This window comes from Pongo pygmaeus, chromosome 1 (genome assembly GCF_028885625.2).
Source record: "Pongo pygmaeus isolate AG05252 chromosome 1, NHGRI_mPonPyg2-v2.0_pri, whole genome shotgun sequence".
Classification (NCBI taxonomy): domain Eukaryota; kingdom Metazoa; phylum Chordata; class Mammalia; order Primates; family Hominidae; genus Pongo; species Pongo pygmaeus.
In genome coordinates this window covers 92,156,668-92,182,895 of record NC_072373.2, presented here as the reverse complement: position 1 = coordinate 92,182,895, position 26,228 = coordinate 92,156,668, and the positions used below count along the sequence as shown (strand labels likewise).

Below are 26,228 nucleotides of genomic sequence, written 5' to 3'. Positions count from 1 at the left end.
TCAATCACTCCTGCCTTGGTGGCTCCTCCCAGAGGACTCTTACATATTCAGCTCTTCTCTTTGATGATACAAACTAAATTATGTCATGCCCAGTGCCAGGCATTCCGTTGGTGCTTAACAGATGCTCCATGAATAAATGAGTAAATGAAGTAGTATACCTTGCACCCAGGAAGAGCCCTCCCTCCAAGGAAGATGGTATTTTTTCCATTTAATTGATGAGGAAGCTGAGGCTGTCTTTCAGCTTTGGGAGGATTTAAAACTAAAATCTTAGCATCCCTGGGCTTGAACAGTCTGTTTTTCCAAAAAAAAAAAAAAAAAAAAAAAAAAAAAAAAGCTTAATATGCTTATAGGCTTGATTTATTTTTATTAGCTTCTATGTGGGTCAATATAAAATAATTATAAATTAAAAATTACTGTGAAGGCCTGGCACGGTGGCTCACGCCTGTAATCCCAGTACTTTGGGAGGCCGAATCGGGCGGATCACCTGAGGTCAGGAGTTGGAGACCAGCTTAGCCAACATGGTGAAACCTCATCTCTACTAAAAATACAAAAATTAGCCAGGTGTGGTGCCCTGCGACTGTAATCCTAACTACTCTGGAGGCTAAGGCAGGAGAATCACTTGAGCCCAGGAGGCAGAGGTTGCAGCGAGCCAAGATCCACCACTGCACTCCAGCCTGGGTGACAGAGTGGGACTCTGTCTCAAAAAAAAAAAAAAAAAGAAAAAAAATTACAGTGAAAATTACTACCATTTAAATTTCTTTTTTAAAAGGTAGATTTGGAGGCTGTATATACCATGTTTCAGGTTTTCACCCAGGAACATTTTTTAAAAATCTTAGAAGGCAACAATAACAAAAATGGGGAGGATCACGGAGAAGAGAGTAGGAGTGGAAAGAGTCTGGGCAGGAATCTAGGGCATGAGAGAAACCCGGTGAGAAACTGGAATCCTGTCAGCTCCTAGATCAGAACCAGGAGCGGCGTTGGGCTCCTCCACTCTCTGCACTGCTTCTCCCCCAGAGGGAGCTGCAGAGAATCCCGTGCCGGGGCCAGCGCAGCCCTGAGTGGTCTGGTTCTGGTTCTGGCTTCCCACAAAGCAAACAACTTTGAACAAGGCACCAGCGCCCCCTGCGTCTGTCATCCTTTAAGAGAGCCACTACTCAGTCCCCAGAAGTGTTTGTGCCTCAGTTAGAGCTCGCCCCAGTTCTTCCCGGCTCCTTAGTCTGCCCTAGCTTGCTGCCAGCTTGGCCCAGCCCCTCCGCTCCCGCAGTTCAGCACCCGCTGCCTTCCATATCCCCCACCCCCATCCCCAAGACACGCAGTCTGGAGGTTGCCGTACTGGGAGAAGGGTAAGGCAGGGCACAATTTGTCTTCGTGTAATTATCTGTCAGGTACAGCTTGTGAAACCTCAGCCACCTCCCTGCAACCATGCAGGAAAATAAACTACGCACGAGCACGCAGAGACACGGCGGCACCATCTTCTCCTGGGCCCCCAGCGAGCTTGGGGGAAAAACTGCTCAGCCGAGCCCAGGGTGCTGATACCTGCACTGGAGTCGGCCACCCATCTTCCCCACTTCGAGACCCTGCCGCTGAAGCTTTCATCTTTCAGGTGTTCCTTGCTGTGGAGGAGGGGAAGTCCATCTGGCTTCTAAGAAGTCATGGATGCCCAGAGAGAAAGAAAACAAACTCTTGGCTATTTCTGATTAGAGTTGTTGGAGGTGGGAGAGAGGCCTTAGGATTGCCTATAATTTCTAAAATGGACTGTAATGCAGCTACACGTGCAATATACTGAGTCCCTGCTCTATGATAGTGATAGTGATGACAGCCACTTTTTAGGAGCCAGCCTGTGGGTCCCAGGCACCACGCTGAGCTCTTTACACATGCTTTCTTGTTGGACCCACACAATAAAACCCTGCGGAATGGATGTTTATCCTCATTGTGGTGATGAGGACTTAGAGGCTCAGAGACGTCGACTGACTTGCTCCCAGTCACGCAGCTGGTTGTACCTAACTCCCAGCCCAATTTTTCACCATTAGCAGAGGGGGGTGGAGGTGGTGGTGAATGGGAGGCAGCGCCCTTGACTGCAGAGTGGGAGGGGGTGGGCTGGGGTAGCTCTTCCTCACTTCCTTGTGAGCTTCAGTTTCTTCTCTTGAGATCGTTTTGGATCTTTGTGAGAATTAAACGAAATAGCAACTCTTGGTACTTAATTGGAGCTCAAGAAATTAGGTGACTCATCCTTCAGACCTCTGTTGTCCCACTGCACACAGAGGAGCTTGGTGCTGGGAGCTTGGTTGGCCCCTGAGGACTCAGAGGAGCATTTTGGGTCAGGGGGTCCCAACTTTTTCTGTGTCCAGGCCCCCTTTGGCAGTCTGGTGAAGCCTGTGGACTGCTTACAGTGTTCCCAAATGCACAAGCTGAAATATATAGGATTACAAAGGAAGCCAATTTTACTGAAATACGTTATTGAAAGCATCAAAAAACAAATTTGTGACATAGTAATCTACTGCCTTCTTTAACAATGCATTCAATAACCAGATCTAGTGGCAGACCTAATAACTACTGTAATTTCCAAGTTGTGATGAGTATAAACAATATTTCAAGAGACTACAACAACTGATAGGATATGAAAACATTTTCATTTTTGTTAGTGACAGAGACACAGGTATTGCTAATACTATTGGGGCTTGTAATAAACACCTACTAAGTTCACTCAGAGGTTAGTGAAAATCTAGTCATCCTCCCATCCAAGTACTAAGAACCCTCAAAATGTATCCATGGATCCCAGGTTGAGAGTAGAAGTAACTGGTTGAAATCCATGTTAATGTAAATTTTTAAAGTACAAGCTAGAGGTATTTTTTAAAGGAATAGATAATTGGGGAGATCAAGTAAAGCCTTTCTTCAGACAGAGAGGATTTGACAGTATGTGTGCCTACCTTTTGCTTTGTTCTACCCCAAAGAGATTTTTGGAATATACAGGGCACTTTTATGGACCTGGGACCATTTTTATGGACCAGGCCGGTGACCTGTCTAAGAGCCCTAAGGGGTAAGCATTGGAAGCAGGGCTCAAACCCTTCAGTGCCCCTGACTCCGATCCTCTGTGAGCTCTGCCTCCCTGGGCAGGGTGTCTCAGGTCCCCCTCTTCCTCTGCCCACTCTGTTGAGCCCTGCTCCCCTACTCCTGCATGCTGTGCAGTTCCTCCCGTGTGGCTCACTGTGGCACAGTTGTGAGGAAACCTTGTTTGGGATATTTGTCTGGGTGGCAGTGGGGAGCTGGCCTCAGAGGAGCTGTGGCAGCCCCTTCAAGCTGCAGAGAAAGTCAGGGTTACCATTCATTTGGGACCAAAAAAACAGTGGCATTTACTGGGGATGAGGGAGTGGGGGTCAGAGGCCCTCTTGGTTCTCCTCTGGCAGATTGGGTAAATTGGGTTGAACAAAGCCACTGGTGACCAGAGCTGCCCACATCATCTCACTGGGAATTGAGGTGGTGTCTTCTGGAGTCAAACAGTGGAAAGAATGCAAACCTTAGACTCCGCAGATCTGGCTGCACCTCTGACTTGCTTTGAAACCTTTAGCAGGTTACTTTACTTCTCTCAGCCTATTCTTGTAGAAAGAAGACTGGCTTCCTCTCAGTATTCTTAGGAGGAGTTGGGATAATGTAGGTAAAATCATTTTTAAACTCTAAAGTGTTAAATAGGCACTCATTATTATTAACAGGAAAGTACAGTTTTTCCCAAATCGCATTTGTATGGTTGTCTTCTAGAACCATTTTACTCGGATTAGCATTAATTGAATCAAGGAGACCAACTAAACTCCAAGGAACATGCTCTTGCTAAATCACTGCTCCTTTCTGAACCTAAGCCAGGCATATTGATTTTTCTGCATATATTAAAAAGGATCTACCGATATATGAAAAGGATGTAACTATTTAGCTTTTGCTGCCTGAGACAGTTACAGTAAGAAATACTGAAGGGCACTTTAGACTTCACAAAGATCCTTTCTGTCTCTTTCCTTAGCTCCTTACAATCCTATGAGATGTGTGTATTTTTTTTTCCTCTCCATTTTACACAGGAGGAAACTGAAGCTCACTTACACAGGGAATTAGTGACCAGGTCAGTCTAGGAGTCCATCTTCTGACTCCTTCCAGTATCTAATTAGAATTAAGACAGACTCATTCGGCTGGGGGCGTTGGCTCATGCCTGTAATCCCAGCACTTTGGGGGGCCGAGGCGGGTGGATCACTTGAGGTTAGGAGTTTGAGACCAGCCTGGCCAACATGGCAAAACCCTGTCTCTACCAAAAATGCCAAAAATTAGCCTGGCATGGTAGTACATGCCTGTAATCCCAGCTACTTGAGAGGCTGAGGCAGGAGAATTGCTTGAACCCGGGAGGTAAAGGTTGCAGTGAGCCAAGATCGCACCACTGCACTTCAGCCTGGGCGACAGAACGAGACTCCGTCTCAAAAAAAAAAAAGACAGCCTCATTCGGGAGATTCAGGGGGGTGGAGGTAGCAGTGATTAAAAAAAAAAAAAGCCTAGGGAGGCATTACAATATGAAAATCATTCTTGCTTTTTAAAGGAAGACTCGTAACTGGGACTCTGCATGGATGTGTCCCCTATTTCCCTGTTCTTGGTTTTTATCATCCCCATGGCTGGGGCAGGTGCCCCTATTTACTCATGATTGGAAAATGTCACAGCTCCTAAAACAGCTGTTTAAGGGACACATCATCTGAAGTGACTTTTCCTGTTCTGGAAGTGCCCATTTTAAGAGCTTATTTTGGTTTTTGTCCTGAGCCCACTCTGCTGTTCTATTTGTGTGGGGTTTCTGCCCTCAGGTGGTGAGAGAGCTGAGCTACAGGTGCGCTAACAGGTTCTGGGAACTCAGCTGTTGCCGATAGGCACCTTACTGTATTGTGTCTAGTTGGACTGTCACTCACTGTGTGGTGCTCTTGACACAGGGGTCTTCCCCACGTACCAATGGGACCTTGTGTATGCAGATCTTGGCTTCCGGCAGGAAAGCATCTTTGTACTCCACAAAGTTTTGTTTCCCAGACACTAGATCTTGACTCTGAATGCCACAGAAAGCCAAGAACTGCTCTGAGCTGATGTTGGAGAAAGCAGTGTTTCAAAAACCTTGCCTAGGCATTTTATATGAGGTGTCTTTTTAAAGCCTCAGCTATCCTGTGAAGTAAGTGTTGTGTCCATTTTACAGATAAAGAGATGGATAAGATAAGGAAATTTAAACTAAAGAGTTTAAATCAGTGGTTCTCAAACTTTTTAAGTCTGCCTTTACAATCTTAAAAATTATGGAGGATCCCAGGCCAGGCGTGGTGGCTTACGCCTGTAATCACAGCACTTTGGGAGGCTGGGCAGGTGGATCATGAGGTCAGGAGTTTGAGACCAGCCTGTCCAATACGGTGAAACCTCGTCTCTACTAAAAAATACAAAAATTAGCCAGGCATGGTGGCGTGCGCCTGTAGTCCCAGCTACTTGGGAGGCTGAGGCAGGAGAATCACTTGAACCCCGGAGGCGGAGGTTGCAGTGAGCTGAGATCGCGCCACTGTACTCCAGCCTGGGCAACAGAGTGAGACTCCATCTCAAAAAAAAAAAGAAAAAAATTATGGAGGACCCCAAGGAGCTTCAGTCTGTTAGAAACTAAAACTAAACTTTTAAAAAATACTTATTTTATGTAAAAATAACTATGATAAACTTATTATATATTAACAGAAATAATATATTTGGAAAGAAGAATGACAGTGTTTTACATGTTTGCAAATCTCTTTAAAATGCAATATGTAGTCTTTCAAAAGCTCTTCTGTACACTCATGAAATAATGAGAGTGAAAAAAATCTTAATATTTTTATTAAAATAGTTTCCACTTCATGGATCCCTTGAAAGGGTCTTGGGGTATCCTTAGGGATCCCAGAACCATACATTGAGAACCACTGGCTTAGAAAATTTGCTGTGGATGCACAGCTGGTATGAAGGGTGGAGCCAGCATTCCACTCCCAGTTTCTCTGAAACACACCTCCACACTCAGGCCTCCCCCACTTACCGCTGGGCACCAGAGGCCTCTGTAAAGTGAGAGTGAAGTTCTGGGTGGGCCAAGGACCTTCTGGCTCTGGCACTCCATAAGTCTGTCTGGACGATGGCAGTTCTGGGCAGTGCTGATTCTACGGCTGCTGCCCCTGCCCACTTAGGGAATCCACAGTTTTTGAGCTTCAGTGGGCTGGAACAGTTAGAGAGCATCTTGCAATCGCTTGAGAAGACAGCTCTGTGACTCCCAAACTTTTCTAGGTTTCTCACTCCACCCCCAATTTGTGGCATCACCTGTTTCAGCTACTGACCCAGCCAGCTGATGCTCCAAGTTAGGAAGATGGGAGTGAGCAAAGGTCCTTATTGGTATCGCCTGCTTTTTGACAAAGTTCTGAAGATGGATCCCTTTGAATTCAACTTCTACCTCTCCACGCACACTCTTAAAAAACTGTTGAACAGGCTGAGCGCAGTGTCTCATGCTTGTAATCCCAGCACTTTGGGGGGCCAAGGTGGGTGGATCGCCTGAGATCAGGAGTTCAAGACCAGCCTGGCCAACATGGTGAAACCCCATCTCTACTAAAAATACAAAAATTAACCAGGCGTTTTGGTGCACGCCTGTAATCCCAGCTACTTGGGAGGCTGAGGCATTAGAATCACTTGAACCCAGGAGGCGGAGGTTGCAGTGAGCCCAGATGGCGCCACTGTACTCCAGCCTGGGCAACAGAGTGAGACTCTGTCGCAAAAAACAAAAACACAACAAAACAAAAAACAAAAAACTGAGCAGAGAAATGTTTACAAAAGGGCAATTCAGGTGGAAAATATACAACAGGCAAAGTCAGAGAAACAGGAAAGAACCAGAAACTATGGAATGTTTTATGATAAAACTATAGCATTTTAGCTTATCTTCTTGACTTAATTTCTCCCTATTTCTTACCAAAGGGTAATTAGGGAACTTTGGAAAGTTTTTGATAAAACTTTGGAAACCTTTATGATAAAACTATAGCATTGTAGCCTATCTTCTTAATTTTTCCCTATTCCTAGTCATCAACCATGCCAGATCAACCTTGAGTGTTTATTTCATGTGTTAGTTTCCTTCCCTGGCTCCCTCTAGCTTGAAATTGAATACCTTACCTGATATTCAAGGTCCCTACCACGGGCAGGTGCTATTTTCTCACCTGACTCCCCATTGTTCCCCTGCATGCGTCATGCAGCTGGCTCACTGCCCCCCTGTCATGCCTCATGAACTCCCTTCCACTCTTAAGTCTATGCTAGCTGTTTCCCTAACATTGTGGCTGCTTCTGGATGCTTTCCCTGATTGCTCTAGCCCACAAGGACACTTCATGCTTTAGAATGCCAACACCCCATCCTTGGCCTGTCTCAGAAACCACCTGTGGCTGCCGTTAGCCCAAGGGAAGCCCTTAGCCACATCTGGAATGAAAGTTCCTCAAAGAAGGGATTAACATCTCATTGCTCTTCACCACCTTCTCTCTGCCGCCCATTGCTCACTGGCTGCTTTATGATGGTCAGTGCTTGTTGACTTGATGCCTACAGGTGCAGGAGCTGGAGCTGCCGACAGACCTCTCGGAGGGTGTTGGAGAAAAGCCATAGGAGGCAAGGGAGGCAGACACAAGGCACCCCTGGCAGAGCATCTCCCTAAAGAGAATACTATAAACTCATGCCAGCAGCATTTTAGAGCAAAATGATTTCTGATAGAGAAAGAAGAGCTTCCTCAAAGCTGAAAATGTCTTATTCCACGATGAATGCAGGGAGCAGCATGGGAGAGGAAAAGAATTCAGGCTCTGCTATGGGCCTTTGAACAGATAACCAGCTTCCCTGATGCTCTGAGCCTCAATTTTCCTTGTATAGGAGAGATAATGCCCTTTTCACAGCATAGGTAGGTAGCAAAAAGATACCATATGTTAAGAACCAGTGTATAATTGATGCTCAATATATAACACGTTTTTAAAATTCTGAAGTTTCCAGCCCTGGAGATCTTCTGGAAAAGGGATTCCCATTATTGTGGATGACTTAATTATAGGCCTTTATGGAGGTGGAGGGAGGAACTGACTATCCAGCTAAGTCCCTTTGCCTTTGCAGGTGCTACAAGGACCAGGTTTGCTGATCTTTTGCTGCCATCTGATGGCCGTAAGCTTACAATGCAGCCTGGCCTGTTTGTCATTAAGTCCGAATAATAGAAACAGAAGAATGTAGGGGGGGCTTGAGGAGTTTGGGGAGTAACTAAATCCTGGAGGATGGAAGGAAATGGCTCTGCGTTCCATGGGAGGAGGGGAACTTTGAGTCCCTGGGAAGTGTGAAACAATCTGGCCCAGGAGTCTTTTTTTTTTTTTTTTTTTTTTTTGAGACGGAGTCTGTCTCTGTTGCCAGGCTGGAGTTGCAGCGGTGCGATTTCGGCTCACTGCAACCTCCGCCTCCTGGGTTCAAGCAATTCTCCTGCCTCAGCCTCCAGAGTAGCTGGGATTACAGGCATACGCCACCATGCCCACCTAATTTTTGTATTTTTAGTAGAGACTGAGTTTCACCATGTTGGCCAGGATGGCCTCAATCTCCTGACCTCATGATCCACCCGCCTTGGCCTCCCAGAGTGCTGGGATTACAGGCATGAGCCACCGCGCCCGCCTGGCCAGGAGTCTTTTAATACATGCACCTAACTGGTAAATGCAGAAATGGAAGCTGGAAGGAGCCTTAGAGATCTATCTCCATCCCCCCTCCACAGCTCAGTCACCAGTGATTACTGCCCAACAGGGTTCTGTGAGATACAGTCCCACTTATGTCTCCAGCCTCATAATGCTTTATTTTTGTGTTCAATTTCTGTGTTCCAGAACTGCTGACCATCTTTCTATCCCATTGACTGCTCCCTTCACAGGCCTTGGCCAGAGCTGTCTCTCTATCCGGGGGGCCTGGCCCTTCTCCTTTTGCCCCTCACCTGTTTCTCATCCACTCACCCTTCAGTTCTCAGCCCAAGCATTACTTCCTCAGGTAAACTTTCTCTGTCTAGGTCAGATTCCTTTCATATATACTCTCATAAAGCCAGATTCCTTTTTCAGAGCACTTTTCTCCATTTATAATTAAAAAGCATATATGCAATTATTTCGTTAACATCTGTCTCTCTCACTGTGATGTATGGGCTCTAGGAGAGAGAAGATGGGGCACCTTTCTGCTATTCTTGTATCCCAGCACCCAGGACAGGATCTGGTGCACAGTAAGAGCTCAGTAAATATCTGCTGGGTGAATAGAGGCATCTGCATGACAGGAAAGAAAGATTTGAAGAGTGTTAGGAGTGCTGAAGATCTTTCTGCCAATTCTAAGACATGCACAGACCTTTGGTGGAACTCCTCCCCAACAAGGAAAGGCGTGGAACCCATGCCCACTCATGTCAAGACACCACTCCCCATTCCACCCCTAGCACACACTATTTTCCAAGCACACCATGCTTGGGAGGAATGCTAGTGGCTTTTAATAAAGAGGGCCTCAGCTGTCAGAGGCAACCGGGCTATGTCTTTCTCAGCCATGAGGCTTTTCAGTTTCATCTGCCAGCTACTTGGTGGTTTGTTTCTGCCAAAGCTGGTCAACCACAGAAACAAACACCCACCGCCACCGTTGGCAACAGACACTCCAGGAGGCAGATGAGAGCCCTCACTGGGGTGGACTCCCCTTGGGTCTGGTAGCAACCCTAGCCTCTCTACAGCACCAAAGGACCAAGCTTCTAAATTTCTATGGGCTAAAGTGGAGGTGAAAGAGTGACCCATGCTTTGACATGCAGAGTGCATGGCCACATACCCCGAGTGACTTCTTATTCCAGTGGCCAAACACAGTTCCATGACTGTAAGCAATGGGGGAAAGGTTTAAAGGGAAGGGGCCCTGGTTTAAGACTTCCAGAGTCAAATGCATGTGAGGGTTGAAGCAAGGGGACACCTGATATGATGCTTCTAAAAGGAAGAGTTAACAATAGAGTTGGGCAAAGAGGTTCTTCTCCTAGAAAAATATTCATTCATTTCAGGCAAGTAATAAAATGCTCCCTAGGGTTACCCAAACTGAATTGGATAAGAGTTTGGTTTTTCAAAAAACTGCCTCTTTAATTTGGATTTCATTTGAAAAAGGAGTTAACTTGCTCCAAATTCTGAAAGGACAAAAAAAGAAAAAGAAAAATTATCATTTTAGGATATGATATTTTAAAATTTTGTCAACCCACTAAGTTGGAGGGTGAGAGAGAAGAGGAGAGAAAAGTGTATGGTACTTCAAATCATTTCTTAAGAAAAAAATACTTTTTACTCCCAGCATTAAGTGAAGAGGAGGAAGGAGTGTACCTACAATTCAGCATAGAGCGAGCCATTTCATTTCAAGGATCTTCTGGAAATGAGCTTCCAGAATAGCTTCATTATATAACTTGAGATGCTGTAAGCTCCCAATAATTTCAATATCCCACAGTCAGCACATGCCCAATTTATAGAGGAAAATTTAGGCTTTGTAATCAATTTTTACTTTTCCATGTACTTGTTTCTTTCCTCTGTTAGTGCAGAAATCAAGAGCCATTTACTATTTCAGTCTTGAAGATCCACAAAAAAAAAAAAAAAAAAAAAAAAGACATTCAAACTCAGAAGCTGGGACAAGCCAAAGAACCGCAGGAGGAGTGCATTATAAGAAGGGTGGTGGCAGAGGAAGGAAATGAGGCCTGGGGGGACATCTGGCAATGGAGGAATAGGGTGGCTAAAGCAACTCTGGCTCCCCAGGCTCTGGGCTCTGAGACAGCTCCAGTGGCCCTGCCTCTTGTACAATCAGGTCTTCACCTCAGTGGAGTCCCCACCAAGAGATCCAGATCTTTATGGCAGCCGTGTTGCCTCCTTTCTTGGGTGTGTCTCTCTGTTCTTGTTGCTTTTGTCTTTGGTTACTTTCCAGACCAGGATGAATAGAGTGACCAGAGTCATCAGGGGTGTAAAGAAGAAGAGAACGTTTACCAGGTAAGTAGGATTAGATACGGCAGTGGTGAGTGTACCCTTGTCCCATAAGAAAGCTGGAAGTTGTGGGGAGGACATAAGCTTCCAAAAAGAGCCGAGGTAGGTACGTGGTGCAAGCCGACTGCCCACACCACCAAGAGAATTGGGCCTGTTCTTGTTATATCCTAGGAGTGGATGTGGTACAGCGACCAAACATCTACTGATTCCGTTCCAAACATGGGACTATTCTCCTTCGGATGTAATGGAGAAGGCATAGACGTTTGCTCAGCAAGGCCAAACAACTGCTTCCAATACAAACACAGATGATAGTTCTGTTAGCAAAACTTCTGGGTGGTCGGTGGGGCTTCTGAGGCTTTGTGATGTCACTGGAGGGTGAGACTAGGTTCCAGTCCGGAAACCTGTGTTCTCTGAGCACCGTCTCCCCTCAAGTATGGCCTCCAGATTGCCTGTGATGATGCCCCTTCAGTTCCCTTTTATTCTTTTTTTTTGATCCTCTTTTTAAAAACCTTTTTGATTTTAAAATAATTTTAGACATACAGGAAGTTGCAAAGATACTAAAAAAAGGTCCTGTGTACTCTTCACTTAATGTTGCCACTGCACTACTGGGCAACAGAGTAAGACTCTGTTTCAAAAAATAAAAAACAAAAAAGATCAGCGGATGTCCATATTCTATCACTTCAATACAAAAGTAGAAACCTTACCTTCTTGTAAGTCCCTTGTTTTTCCACTTATGATATAATTGTATTAAATGTTTCATCTATATACCTTGAGATCCACATTCAGGCCATGTTATACTTTTTGCTTCAGCCATCACACAATTTAGACAACTCAAGAAGATAAGGAAAGTCTGTGTATTTACACAATTTAAAGTTATTCAGCTCGGGTCATTTCTTTTTTTCTTTTTTATTTTTTTTTATGAAGTCTCGTTCTTCTTCCCCAGGCTGGAGTGCGATGGCACAATCTCGGCTCACTGCAACTTCTGCCTCCCGGATCCAAGGGATTCTTCTGCCTCAGCCTCTGGAGTAGCTGGGATTACAGGCACCCGCCACCACGCCCAGCTAATTTTTGCATTTTTAGTAGAGACGGGGTTTCATCATGTTGGCCAGGCTGGTCTTGAACTCCTGACCTCAAGTGATCCTCCCTCCTCGGCCTCCCAAAGTGCTGGGATTACAGGCGTGACCCACCGTGCGGAGCTTGGGTCATTTCTACAGTTCTGTTTTCAAGTTCATGGATTCTTTCCTCTGTCCCCTTTGTTCTGCCATTGAACTCATCCAATGAGTTTTTTTACTTTGGTGCTTATATTTTTCAGTTCTAAAATTTCTATTTAGCTTCTATTCAATAGGATTTTCTATTTTTTATGCCAAGAGTATTCATATCTTTGTCAGATAATTCCAATATCTGTGTCATCTCGGTGTAGCCATCTGCTGATTTTTTTTTTTCATTCAAGTTGAGATTTTCCTGGTTCTTGGTATGATGTGTGATTTTTTTAATTGTACACTGGACATTTTGGGTGTTATGAGACTCTGGATCTTACTTAAATCTTTTGTTTTAGCAGGCTTCCTCTGACACCATGCCTGTTAAGGGAGGGGGTTTCATTTTGCTAATGCCAAGCAAGGGTGAAGGTCCAGGTTCTCCACTCAGCCTCCTTTGACTACCCAGAGTGGGGAGAAGGGTGCTTTACTGGTGGATATGGGATTCCAGACTTCCCAGGTGGCCTCCTCTGACTTCATCCTGGCAGAGTTGGAAGGGTGCCTTGTTACTGCTGCTGGAGAGAGAGCTCGTTACCTCTGGATAGGGATGAAAGTCCCAGCTCCCCACTCCATATTCTCTGATAACACCCTGGTGAGGGGTGGAGTCTGGGGAGGGTAGCTCCTTACAGCTAATTAAAGGTGGAAGTTTAGGCTCCCCACTTGGCCTTTGCTAACAGGGGTGGTGGTGGGGCTGTGATTTTTTCCCATGGTGTTTGGCTAGAGTAGGGCAGTTATTCTCTAAAAGTTTCTGCCTTGCTGAATTGCCTTCCTAGTGCTTTGGCTAAAGAGAACAAGCAGGCTTTTCTTGGGACTTTATTTTGTGCATGCTCTTTGGCATTTCTGGGCTGCTTCTCTAGCACCTAGTTCAGGATATGCGAGGCAAAAAGAAAATCCACGAACTCACTGCCATTCAATTCTTGGGTTCCAAAATCAAGGTTCCAAGGTTGCTAGTCAGTCTGCTTCTTTCTCTGCACCATTCTGTCTTTTTATGTTAGTTTTATATATAATGTCCAGGGGTTTTAGCTGTGTTTAGTTTAGCAGGAGGAATGGGAAAAAGTGAATCTACTCCAAGTGCATCCACTCTTCTTTGTGTAGAACCGCTTGGTGCTATACCAAGGGTCAGGCAAATGATGGCAGTGCGGAAGTCACAGGATTTGAAGTCCAGGGACTCAGATCAGAGTCTGGGCACTAATACTTTACATGCTAGTGACCTTGGTTAGGTCATTTATTGTCTCTGAGCCTCCATTTACTTATCTGAAATGGAATTATAGTGATAATATCAAATTTATAGGTTTTTATGAGAATAAAATGAGCTGATAAATGCATAATAACTTTCAAGACATAAAATTCCATACAAGTGTAAGTTATTTTAAATACGATCTAGGATGGAGGTGAAGGGAAGTGAAGAGGAGGTTTCTGGAAAAAACAAGGTAGTTCAACTTTTCTCAAGTCAGTTCTCTCACTCTCTTATAAACGTGCAAAGATCTATAAGTAAATTGCCCCCCACCCCCAATTCCAAGATATCTATATCAATTCCCTAGAGCATGGGAATGGCAAAAGATGTGATTAAGTTAAGGATCTTGAGAGGAGAAGTTTATCCTAGATGATCCAAGTGGGGCCTAAATACAATCACATGTATCCTTCTAAGAGAAAGGAGAAAGAAGTTTTGAAAGAGACAGAATGCAAAGGAGAAGGAGACAGAGCAGAGAGAGAGATGCAGCCACAAGCCAAGGAATGACAACAGTCACCAAAAACTGGGAGGGGCAAGGAGTGGATTCTCCCCTATAGCCTCTGGAGGGAGCCTAGTATTTATATCTTGATTTCAGACTTTTAGCCTTCAGAGCTGTGAGAGAATGAATTTCTGTTGCCTTGAACCACCAAATTTGTGGTAATCTGTTATGGCAGCCCCAGGAAGTTAATACGGGAACCTTAGAGAGCTCATCTATTCCCACTCTTTCACCTAATAGATGAGGAAACTGAGGCATAAAGAAGGGAAGTGACTAACGTCACACAATTTTTGGCACACTAACAGGGTCTTGCTCTGTTGCCCAGGCTGGAGTGCAGTGGCATGCCCTCAACCTTCTAGGTTCAGATGATCCTCCCACCTCAGCTTCCCTTGTAGGTGGGACTACAGGTGCATGCCACCATACCTACAGCTAACACCACCACACCTGGCTATTTTTTTTTTTTTTTTTGTATTTTTTGCAGAGACAGAGTTTCACCATGTTGCCCAGGCTGTTCTCAAACTCCTGGGCTCAAGCTATCTGCCCACCTCAGCCTCCCAAAGTGTTGATATTACAGGCGTGAGCCACTGCGCCCAGCCTGTGTCTTCTTTTTAAAATATCTTTATTGAGATATATAATTCACATACCACACAATTCACCCATTTAAAGTGTACAATTCTATGTTTTTTATTATATCCAGGGGGTTATTAAAACATTGCTATAATCTTATTTTGGAATATTTTCACCACCTACCCCAAGAAACCCCATACTTGTCAGCAGTTTTGTCTGAGTCCTTTCTGGTTCCCTGTTTCAGGCATATTGATTTCTTCTCCCCAACCAGACTTGGCTTTGCAGTGCCTTGTCTTTTGTATTCCTCTCTCATTCCCTAGTCAGCTGCTTCTCATGAGGCCATGGTTTGACCGGTTGCCCCAAACTCCCTTTACACGAGGAGTTCATCATTGTTTCTGGCTGGCACTGAGGATTCTTTGATGGGGATCTGGCCCTGGTAGTTGGACTGCTGACCTGTGGGAAAACCCCACAACACATCATCCCCTGAACCAACCCTCAAAGATATCGAGGTTGACTTATTCTTCATTTATGTCTAAAGAGAAAGAGTCTGGAAACTGAGTCACACTGAAGGGCCAGACAGCTTTGGCTCCCTCTAGTATCTTTAGAGCAAGCTCCACTGGTTCACCCACCACTCCACTGAGGAAAAGCTGACCACTGGTGAGGGCTGGCTGGCACCTCTGGATGACCTAGAGGGCTGTATCTGGAAGCCTAAGTAGAAAAAAAGAAATAGAACATGCCATTGGGAGAACACTTTCTCTACGTTGCTGGTGTTTTCTTTCTTGGGGAAGAAACCCTATTAAACAAACACTCCTGGCCTCTCTAGGCTCTGGCTGTCACTCTTGGCCCCAGGATGCAGAAAGCACCCCATGCACCTGCTGCTTTCTGTACATTTCCCAGGGCTATGTCCCTAGGAGTGAGAGACCTGTGTTTTCCATTGATAATTATGTTGGGTGGTGAGTCAGTCCACCATGTTTTTTTTTAAATAGGTTATAAAGGTGAGTTTTGCTATCTGTCTCATTTCTTTGTCTCCACTGGTTCAAAACTTGGCTGAGAAAAAGAGACAAGTTATATATTAAGGTGGAAAAGGAAGACATTATGTACCAACCACTTAAACCTCAAATACCTGAGTCCTCCATGGACTCTGAACCAGGCCCTGAGTTTTCTCGCCTTGATGATGGCAACAGAGTTCCAAGAGCCTCCCAGCTTCCAGTGTCTCTCATCCCTTGAGAGCATTTAGTTTAAATTTCTAATGTGGAAGAGAAGAGATTAAAGTTCACCGAACCTCCACTAAGATGATTTCCTAGGTGCTTTGACATGGTGTTTTATTTATAACAACTCTGAGAGATAGTAACAGCAATAATTTATTGCTTTCTTTCTTTCTTTCTTTTTCTTTTCTTTTCTTTTCTGTTTTTATTTTTGAGATGGAGTTTCACTCTTGTTGCCCAGGCTGGAGTGCAATGACACGATCTTGGCTCACTGCAACCTCTGCCTCCCTGGTTCAAGTGATTCTCCTGCCTCAGCCTCCTGAGTAGCTGGGATTACAGGTGTCCGCCACCACTCCTGACCAGTTCTTTTTAAAATTATGTTTATTTATTATTATTATTATTTTTTTGAGATGGAGTCTTGCTCTGTCGCCCAGGCTAGAGTTCAGTGGCGCGATCTCGGCTCACTGCAAGCTCCGCCTCCTGGGTTCACACCATTCTCCTGCCTCAGCCTTCCAAGTAGCTGGGACTACAGGAGCCCGCCACCACGCCCAGCTAATTTTTTTGTATTTTTAGTAGAGACGGGGTTTTGCCATGTTAGCCAGGATGGTCTCGATCTCCTGATCTCGTAATCCGCCCATCTTGGCCTCCCAAAGTGCTGGGATTACAGGCGCGAGGCACCGCGCCCGGCCTCCCGACCAGTTTTTGTATTTTTAGTAGAGAAGGGGTTTCATCATGTTGGTCAGGCTGTTCTTGAACTCCTGACCATAGGCGATCCACCTGCTTTGGCCTCCCAAAGTGTTGGGATTACAGGCTTGAGCCACTGGCATTATTTCTTTTCTTGCGCTAGCTACTGGGCTGTTATACCTGCATCAGCTCGCTTTGTCCTTTCAGCTAACTGAGGCTCAATGAGACTGAGTAATTTGCTCAAGGTCATGCAGAAATTAGTGCTAGAATCAAGCATTTAATTTAGGATTAAAAAAAATTTTTCCAGCACAGTGCTTTTTTTATTCTCATGCTTCTTCTGTTGTAGTACTGTTCATGTATCTCTGAGAAATCTAGAGTCATTAGCTTTTTTTCTAATTTTTATTTAAAAAGTTTTTAAAGTAAAAATAATATATTTTAAAGGTATACAACATAGTTTTTTTATATACATAGTGAAATGAGTACCACTGTCAAGCAAATTAACATGTCCACTTCCTCACATAGTTATCTTTCCTTTTTTTTTTTAAGTAGTGAGAGCCCATGAAATCTACTCTCTTAGCAATTTCCCAGTTTATAGTACAGTATTATTAACTATCACCAATGTATATCTTGTGCCATTGCAAACTCATTCTTAGGGGCTTGTAGTGCCCTCTACTAATTACCTGTTCAACTACTTCAGCAAGTGGTTTGTATTTTTTTGGTTGTTTTTGTTTGTTTGTTTTTTGAGACAGAGTCTCGCTCTGTCGCCTAGGCTGAAGTGCAGTGGTGTGATCTCGGCTCACTGCAACCCCCACCTCCTGGATTCAAGCTATTCTCCTGCCTTAGCCTTCTGGGTATCTGGGACTACAGGCGTGCACCACCACGACTGGCTAATTTTTGTACTTTTAGCAGAGATGGGGTTTCACCATGTTGGCCAGGCTAGCCTTGAACTCCTGACCTCAAGTGATCCACCCGCTTCAGCCTCCCAAAGTGCTGGGATTACAGGCGTGAGCCACCGCGCTGGGCCACAGCCAGTGTTTTCACTTGACTCCCCCATACCTCTTTGCCCTGCCCTCTTTCCTTTTTCTATGTCTGAAGAATTCCTCCCACCTAGGACACTTCCCTTCCTGTTCTTAAAGACAAAACTTAAAGAACAGGAAGGGAGGTGTCCCAGGTGGGAGCAATGAAGAAGTCAATGAAGACTGAGAAGCTACTACTTTCTGATCACCCTAAATCACTGTTCTCCCAGTCCACAAGTCTGTTCATTTGTTCTTTCATTAATTCATTAATTTATTTATCCCAAAACATGTATTGAGATTGCTTTTTTTAAAACAATTAATTAATTAATTTTTTTGTTGTTGTTGTTGCCAAGGAGAAAGAGCCAGGAGCTCTGGAAGAAGCAATGATAAATCAGAAGTGAAGTTTTGGAGAGCTTACATAATAGTATATGGCTGGGTTGTCAGGTTGAGGCAGGGATGATACCATAATCCTTCACTAGTGTAGGAACACTTGAGGAATAAGGCAGGCAAACAAATATGTAGCGAATGCTACATTTTAAAAATTATTGCCAGCTGCGTGTACATTATCTCACTTAATGTCCAGAGTGTCCCTCCTTCTGGCTGTGTTCTGGGTCCCATCCCTTTGGCCTAAGGGATTCTTGCTTTCTCTCTTTCAGAATCTCTCTCTCTCTTTCTTTCTTTCCTGTGTTTGTAATGTCTTTCTTTCTGATGGCTCTTTCTCCTCAGCATAGAAATGTTTATTTATTTATATATATATTTTTATTATACTTTAAGTTCTAGGGTACATGTGCACAACGTGTAGCTTTGTTGCATATGTATACATGTGCCATGTTGGTGTGCTGCACCCATTAACTCGTCATTTACATTAGGTATATCTCCTAATGCTATCCCTCTCCCCTCCCCCCACCCCACAACAGACCCTGGTGTGTGATGTTCCCCTTCCTGTGTCCAAGTGTTCTCATTGTTCAATTCCCACCTATGAGTGAGAACATGTGGTGTTTGGTTTTTTGTCCTTGTGATAGTTTGCTGAGAATGATGGTTTCCAGCATCATCCATGTCCCTGCAAAGGACACGAACTCATCATTTTTTATGGCTGCATAGTATTCCATGGTGTATATGTGCCACATTTTCTTAGTCCAGTCTATCATTGTTGGACATTTGGGTTGGTTCCAAGTGTTTGCTATTGTGAATAGTGCTGCAATAAACATACGTGTGCATGTGTCTTTATAGCAGCATGATTTATAATCCTTTGGGTATATACCCAGTAATGGGATGGCTGGGTCAAATGGTATTTCTAGTTCTAGATCCCTGAGGAATCGCCACACTGTCTTCCACAATGGTTGAACTAGTTTACAGTCCCACCAACAGTGTAAAAGTGTTCCTATTTCTCCACATCCTCTCCAGCACCTGTTGTTTCCTGACTTTTTAATGATCACCATTCTAACTGGTGTGAGATGGTATCTCACTGTGGTTTTGATTTGCATTTCTCTGATGGCCAGTGATGATGAGCATTTTTTCATGTGTCTGTTGGCTGTATAAATGTTTTCTTTTGAGAAGTGTCTGTTCATATCGTTCGCCCACTTGTTGATGGGGTTGTTTTTTTCTTGTAAATTTGTTTGAGTTGTTTGTAGATTCTGGATATTAGCCCTTTGTCAGATGAGTAGATTGCAAAAATTTTCTCCCATTCTGTATGTTGCCTGTTCACTCTGATGGTAGTTTCTTTTGCTGTGCAGAAGCTCTTTAGTTTAATTAGATCCCATTTGTCAATTTTGGCTTTTGTTGCCATTGCTTTTGGTGTTTTAGACATGAAGTCCTTGCCCATGCCTATGTCCTGAATGGTATTGCCTAGGTTTTCTTCTAGGGTTTTTATGGTTTTAGGTCTAACATTTAAGTCTTTAATCCATCTTGAATTAATTTTTGTGTAAGGTGTAAGGAAGGGATCCAGTTTTAGCTTTCTACATATGGCTAGCCAGTTTTCCCAGCACCTTTATTGTAATAATATTTTTGAGCACTTACTATATGCCAGGCAGAGATACCATATGTGGTTAGTTGAGTAATAACCCCCCAAAGATGTCCACATCCTAGTTCCCAGAATCTGTGAATATGTTACCTCATATAATAAAAGGGACTCTGCCGATATGACTAAGGATCCTGAAATGAGGAGACTGTCCTGGATTATTTGGGTAGGCCCAATGAATTCACAAGGGTTCTTAAAAAAATCAGACATAAAGCAATGTGACAACAGAAGCAGAGAGAGGGAAGGGGTAGTGGGAGAGAGAGAGACAGACAGAGAGAGAGAGATTGGAAAATGGTAAACCGCTGGCTTTGAAGACTGATGAAGGGATGCAAACCAAGGAATGTAAGAGGACTCTAGAAGCTAGAAAAAGAAAGGAAATAGATTCTCCCCTAGAGTCTCCCCGAGAAATGCAGCCCTGCCAACCCATTTTAGAACTCCTGATCTCCAGAACTATAAGGCAGTAAATTTGTATTATTTTAAGTCAATAAGTTTGTAATAATTTGTTACAGCAGCAATAGGAAACTAATACACCATGCTAAGTCTCTCTTATTTAAAAACCAAACCAAACCAAACCAAACCACCGAACAAACAACTCCCTTGCTCCTGTGTTCTCTCCTACTTTCCGTCAAAGCCAAGCTTCCTGAAAAGTGCTGCCTCCATCCCCTCCCTTCCACATGCTCTGAAACCCACTTTGATTTTTCTTCCATCCTCACCACTCAATTTTTCCCAGGGCCAACAACAAACAACTTCATCCCATATATAAGAGCACTTTCCAATTCTACCTTGACATAGCAGAACTGATCAATTCCTCATTCTCTAAACCTCTTTCTCCTCTTTGCTTCAGTGGTGGCATGCCCCCACAATTTTTCTCCTATTTCAGCTCCTCCTCTGCCTCCTTCCTCTAGTTCTCCTTCTGTGTGTTTGGTGTTTCCCTAGTGTCCACCCTCAGTCTTCTTATCTTTTGAGATCCTCTCTGGGTTATCTCGCCCATTCTCATGGTCTCAATGACAGCCTATGTTCCAATGGCTCTCTAATATATATCTCTACTCAGATTTCACTCCTAACTCCAGACTCATATAGGGAACTTCCCATTGTCTTGGCTAATTGAATCTTCCCACAAGCATCTGTAATCCATCACACCCAAACCCACCCTAATTATCTTCTCATTCAAATCTGCTTCTCCTCCATACCCTACCTCTAAAACAAAGCACCTGGGATTCATGACTGGTCTTTCTTCGTGATTCTCTGCACTGATTCAGTTTTAATGTCCTGTCAATTCCACTTCTGAAACACCCTCTATACCCATCTCTTCCTCCTTATCCTCATTGCTTCTACCTTAGTTCAAGCTTTCACTTCCTGGTCCTCATCAGTTCTTGCCTGGGTCACCACAATAGTTTACCAATGGTCTTCTTACTTCTAGTAGTCTTATTCTGTTATCATCCGTACTATTCAATGTTAATGGAATAATACACATAAATAAGTCAGGCCACTTCTCTCCTTAAAATCCATCATTTGGGTCCCTGTTGCCTTTAATATAAGTCCAAATGCCACCACAGGGCTTATAAACTCTACATTCATGACATGCTTTTCTGTCCACTGCCTAGTCTGTTTTCCTGTCCTACTTTATCGGGCATCTTATATTCCTTTACAAAAGACACTTTACATCAATAGCAAGTTCCAGCTAATGAAGTGGTGAAGAGCAGTGACTCTGGACTCAAACTTTCTGGTTTGAGTCTTGGCTTCATCACTTGTTAAGAAAACTGTGACTTTGTTCAATTTATGTAGTTAGCCCTTCCACGCCTCAGTTTCCTCATATATGAAAGGGGGCATAGGCCCTATTTCAAAGATTTGTGGTTGAGCTCTTAATGTAGCATCCATCCCAGGATAAGTGCTCAGCAAGGGCTTATGTCTATGATCGCCTGGCTTCTGTACCTGGTGTTCACTCTGCCCGCAATTCTGCATCACCTCCCTCCACCCTTCTCTGCTTGGTCACCCCAACTTTAAGACTAAGCCAGTGTTGTTTTCCTTGAGAAGCTACCCCTGACCTCCTCCACTTTCTGGCCATAAATGTATAACCCTATCATAGTGCTTAGTGCTGAAACTGTTCCCTTTTCTCACTAGATCGTGAGCAACTTGAGAGCAGGAATTATATCTTTAAGTATCCACAGAAACTTGCATATAAATATTCCTCAATATATATTCATTGGGTGAACAGATGAGTGCAATATTCTAGATTAATTAATGTTTTATTTAATCTAGGAACTTTTTTTTTTTTTAGACAAAAATGCTGCCCCTATTTTAAAGAACAAAATAGATGACCCAGGGCAGATAATATGGGGAGAATTTTATGTCTGGAGCTACTTCCTGGGAATGATATTCTGTTTCACCCCAGGGTTCTGAAGACCAAGAGGCATTTTTTTCTAGGGCACAACTGTTGCTTTCTGTTCCATTGTGGAGGTGTGGAGAAGAAGAGAAAGTGAAGAAAGGACAGGCCCTAGCCCCTGAGAACTCTACCTTAGTGTCCAAGCATAGGAATATCCTTACTTTGGGGAAGCTTTCATCACTCACTGTGTCCCTAGTAGCATGAAGGGCCCCAGCTGGATGTACATTAAAGCCCTCTCAGCCCTTCGAGGTCAGTTAACGTTAATAGTATTTTGTTGAACAAATAAATGGTGGAATGTTGCATCCAAAGGCTGTTGTGTAGTAGTAGAAGAAGCCATAATTTCCCTTTCATTATAGTCAGTTGACGGGAAGGGAGCTCCTACTGGCTGAGTCAGGCTTTTTTTTTGTTTGTTTGTTTTTTAAGATGGAGTCTTGCTCTGTCACCAGGCTGAAGTGCAGTGGCATGATCTCCACTCACTGCAACCTCCACCGGCCAGGTTCCAGCGATTCTCTTGCCTTAGCCTCCCGAGTAGGTGGGACTACAGGCATACGCCACCACGCCTAGCTAATTTTTGTATTTTTAGTAGAGACAGGGTTTCACCATGTTGGCCAGGATGGTCTCAATCTCTTACCTTGTGATCCTCCCACCTCGGCCTCCCAAAGTGCTGGGATTACAGGTGTGAGCCACCGCACCCGCCCGAGTCAGGCTTTTAATTAACCAAGAAAAGCCATGTGAGGAATGGAGCAAAAAGTTCAGGATAATACGCCATCCTTAGCTGTCTCATAGTTTTCTCTTTTGCAAGCCTTTACAGGATGGGGTTGACCAAATAAATATGATTTATAGAAGTGCAGATTCAAATACAGCCCTTTAGATATTTCAAATATTTTTCTGCAAACATAATCTGATATGTGCAGCAGGAATAAAGGGCAGTGGCTCTCGAGGAGGAGTGGGCTGCAGGGGTGGTGGTGTTATCAATAGGAGTCCAGGCTTTTTCCAAACACACACAAGCTCCCTCTTCCTCAAAATTATAAAAAAAATTCGTTCACAAGTTTAGTCAACTAATATTGTGTGCCTTTTGTACACAAGGTACTTTGGGTGCAAACATGAACAAAACGGGCTCACACTGTCTCAGCCCTCATGGGGCTTAGTCTAGTCCGGGAAGACAGACTAATTTGAAATATAATTGGGAAGCGCTGTGATGAGGGAGGCACAGGGAGCTTTGGAAGCAGAAGATTAGTCTCCTACCTTAGGCCTGGCAGTGTCAGGACTTCTTCCTGATAGTGGTGCTGTCTACACTGAGACCTAAAGAATGAGGAGGAGCTAGCCACAGAAAGATGGGGAAAGAGAGAAAGGGTTGAGGTGGGTGACAGGTGTGCTGGGCAAAGGAAACAGCATCTGTGTAGCAGAATGTTATGTATCTGGAACCGTGGAATTGTCAATTATGACCTCAAACTGAGGACAAACAGGAGCATTCACATAACGATGAAGCAAGACTAATCACCAATCCCACCATGGGCAGGACAGCAGAGATCGTCACTATGCTAACTGCCAGGAATAGGAATCCACACACTTCCGCCCACTGCATCCTGGCCTGAAGTGCTACCAGTGTCTGTTGGAGACACGCTCACATGCAACAAGTAATGTGAAGTGGCTTTATTATAATACAGACAGGCAGCAAGGGACAAAAGAAGCCTGGGATGCATTGTGAGGCAGTCCTCAAGGCTCAAGACAGCTGCCTGGGAAGGATGGAGTCTTGACTGTACATGCCCCCCACAAACCACAGCTGAGAGGCCCTGAAAGGCAGTTCCGCCTGAGTTACATATCTCAGGGGTCATGTGATTCACTGGGCAAAGCTGGGAAGGGCATCCTGCTTCCAGAGGAGAGAGGAATAAAGCCCGGGCTGCCCCAGGCAGCTTCTCTCTAGCTCCAGATGTTACTTTTTCTAGGAGGGACAGAAACGAGGCTTGGGCTGTTTCAGGCAGTTACTGCCTATTTTGGGTTTGTTTGTTTGTTTGTTTGAGAAGGAGTCTTGCTCTGTTGCCTAAGCTGGAGGGCAATGGTATGATCTCAGCTCACTGCAACCTCCGCCTCCCGGGTTCAAGCTATTCTCCTGCCTCAGCCTCCCGAGTAGCTGGGATTGCAAGTGCCCGCCACCATACCTGGCTAATTTTTCTATTTTTAGTAGAGACAGGGTTTTACCATGTTGGCCAGGCTGGTCTCGAACTCCTGACCTCAAGTGATCTGCCTGCCTCGGCCTCCCAAAGTGCTAGGGTTACAAGCATGAACCACCATGACAGGCCTATTTTGGGTATTACGTTTTCAGCATATTCTATAGTGTTTTTGAGAACTGCAAGCAAGAAAGGGGGTGAGAATTAGGTCAGTCCAAGGCCCCCTGGAGGACTGTCCTGCAGTCACCCCCTACCAACCCAGATATCCGTCTTAGCAAAGCTAGTGCATTTTGTACGTCCACAGACTTCCCCAGATCTGGAGGTAGAGGTTTGCCTTGTCAGGTCGATGTGACACCTTCACTGACACAATCTTGGTGCAACATCACTGAGTGAGCCAGAGTACATTTCATTAGGCCCAGGAGTATTATAGTCACAAGCAGGGTGGCTCTACTTGCCTGAGCAGTGACCTACCCAAGGTTCCAGTGATCCAGATAAGAATTCATTAAAGAGGCCAAAGAAGGATTCTTCAGGTGTCCCCACTGTCTGCAGCAGGGGGGGCTGCATTCGGATCTCCTCCACGTGTGTCTCCACAGTGCCTGAGGTGTTTATCTAGATAGAGCAGGAAGTGTTGGCAATGACATTCCTCCTGACTGATCTAAAAGGAAGCCTAGAAGAATTCTGTTGTCCAAAACAACCTTCCTGAATAAGTTGAAGGATATCTGCTGGGCTGCTACAGCAGGGGCAGGGGCAGGGGCAGTGGAAGAAAAAATATCTTTCATGGTCAGGGACAGATTATTTTTTTTTCAGCTCTGACTCCTATGTATGGTACCAAAGCTCTCATAAAGGACATAATTCCAGAGTCAGCTCCTCCTCCTAGCAAGTCCCTAGGTAGCCTGGCGTACAGGTTTAGGTTGCTGGCCCAACAGTGCACCTCACTCCAAGGAGTGCTGTCTAGGGGCACCTCCAGCAGGCTCAATGTATGGAATCCCCTTATCCATCAGCTTTTCAGGCATGACATTGCCCCTTCCATATTTAGGTCACCCCCAACTGCCCTCAGAGAAAGATGTAGCCCTCAGGTGCATACAGCATCCATTCCCCTGTTGTATTGTTCAGTGACCTGTTCATAGCATGGAGGCACTGGCTTCACCAGCTAGGCCTCATTAATCACATAGCTGCATGAGCTCAGTTCTCCCATTCGATATTGCTCATGAAGCTCCTATGCAGAGGACTAGCATTTGTTCAGTCCTTCTTTTTGTCATCACTGCTGGGACATTTCTGATCCAAGTAGCCAAAGGACCATGTTGTGTTAAAGCATGAGCCCACCAAGGTTTTGTTAGGTGTGGTTATGACACTTTGAGTCAGTTAAGTTGTAACAGGCACCTCTAGCCCCCTCTCAAGCGGCAAGTGCCAGATCCTCACTCAGTAACCAGGGCTTGGATTCTGTTAGTGTACATTGTGGCCTTAGGAATGCTGGTGTACTATACCATTAGCAGGATGAGAAGGTCTGTGTGGTCTGTAACAGAATAAAGTCTGGGATGGAGGATCCAGCACTTAGTCTGGTAACCTGCAATGGTCACAGCTTGGGAACGCCTAATGAAAGTGTTATGCTCCGGGCTTCTACTGCCATGTCCTCATGGAAGAAGTAGATTGACAGGTTACTTCCTCTTCCCCTTCCCTGAGGTCCAGGTAGTTCCTGCCTAACAGATAGGCATTGGGCTGAGGTGGTGTAGCGACCCAGTCTGTCCCAGTCCCCAGGCTACCACCTCTGTAGGCACCCATTACCCTTGTTGCTTGACCTAGACCTTGCAGCCTCAGTTGTCTAGCCCATGTAGGGAAATTACGTTGGGTACAAATTTTACATCTGATAACACTACCCACCTGACTGGAAAGATTAGACTTCCCCAGTGCCACTAGAGGAACCCTAACACCCTGGTACTCCTTGATTCTGTCTCCCACCCCTGTGGTATCCCATAGAAGGGAGGCAGCAGGGGAACTATCACCTGAATATTAGAGTTGGGGAGGCCCTGTTCAGGGTGCCATAATGGCCTGAATCTTGAACTCACCTCCAGAATATGCACTCTTAAGGGAAAACAGAAAAAGAATGGTTGGGAATACTGAGATTGGGATTTTCCAGGCATAGCCTAATCAAACGGCTGCCTGGTTGACCTCCATCTCCACCAAGCTCAGTGTTTTCCCAACATGTGCTGCAGTGCC

At 44.7% G+C, this 26,228-nt stretch overlaps 1 protein-coding gene across 1 annotated transcript; it reads right to left on the bottom strand.

Moving 5' to 3' along the window:
* Positions 1-10,287: 10,287 nt before the first annotated feature.
* On the bottom strand, positions 10,288-23,262 carry SMIM42 (small integral membrane protein 42). The gene is made up of 2 exons (XM_054447415.1): positions 23,092-23,262; positions 10,288-13,501 (listed from the first exon to the last, which is right to left on the bottom strand). Exon 2 carries the CDS (start codon positions 11,073-11,075, stop codon positions 10,863-10,865), a length of 213 nt encoding a protein of 70 aa, XP_054303390.1. The 5' UTR covers positions 11,076-13,501; positions 23,092-23,262; the 3' UTR covers positions 10,288-10,862.
* Between the last annotated feature and the right edge of the window lie 2,966 nt (positions 23,263-26,228).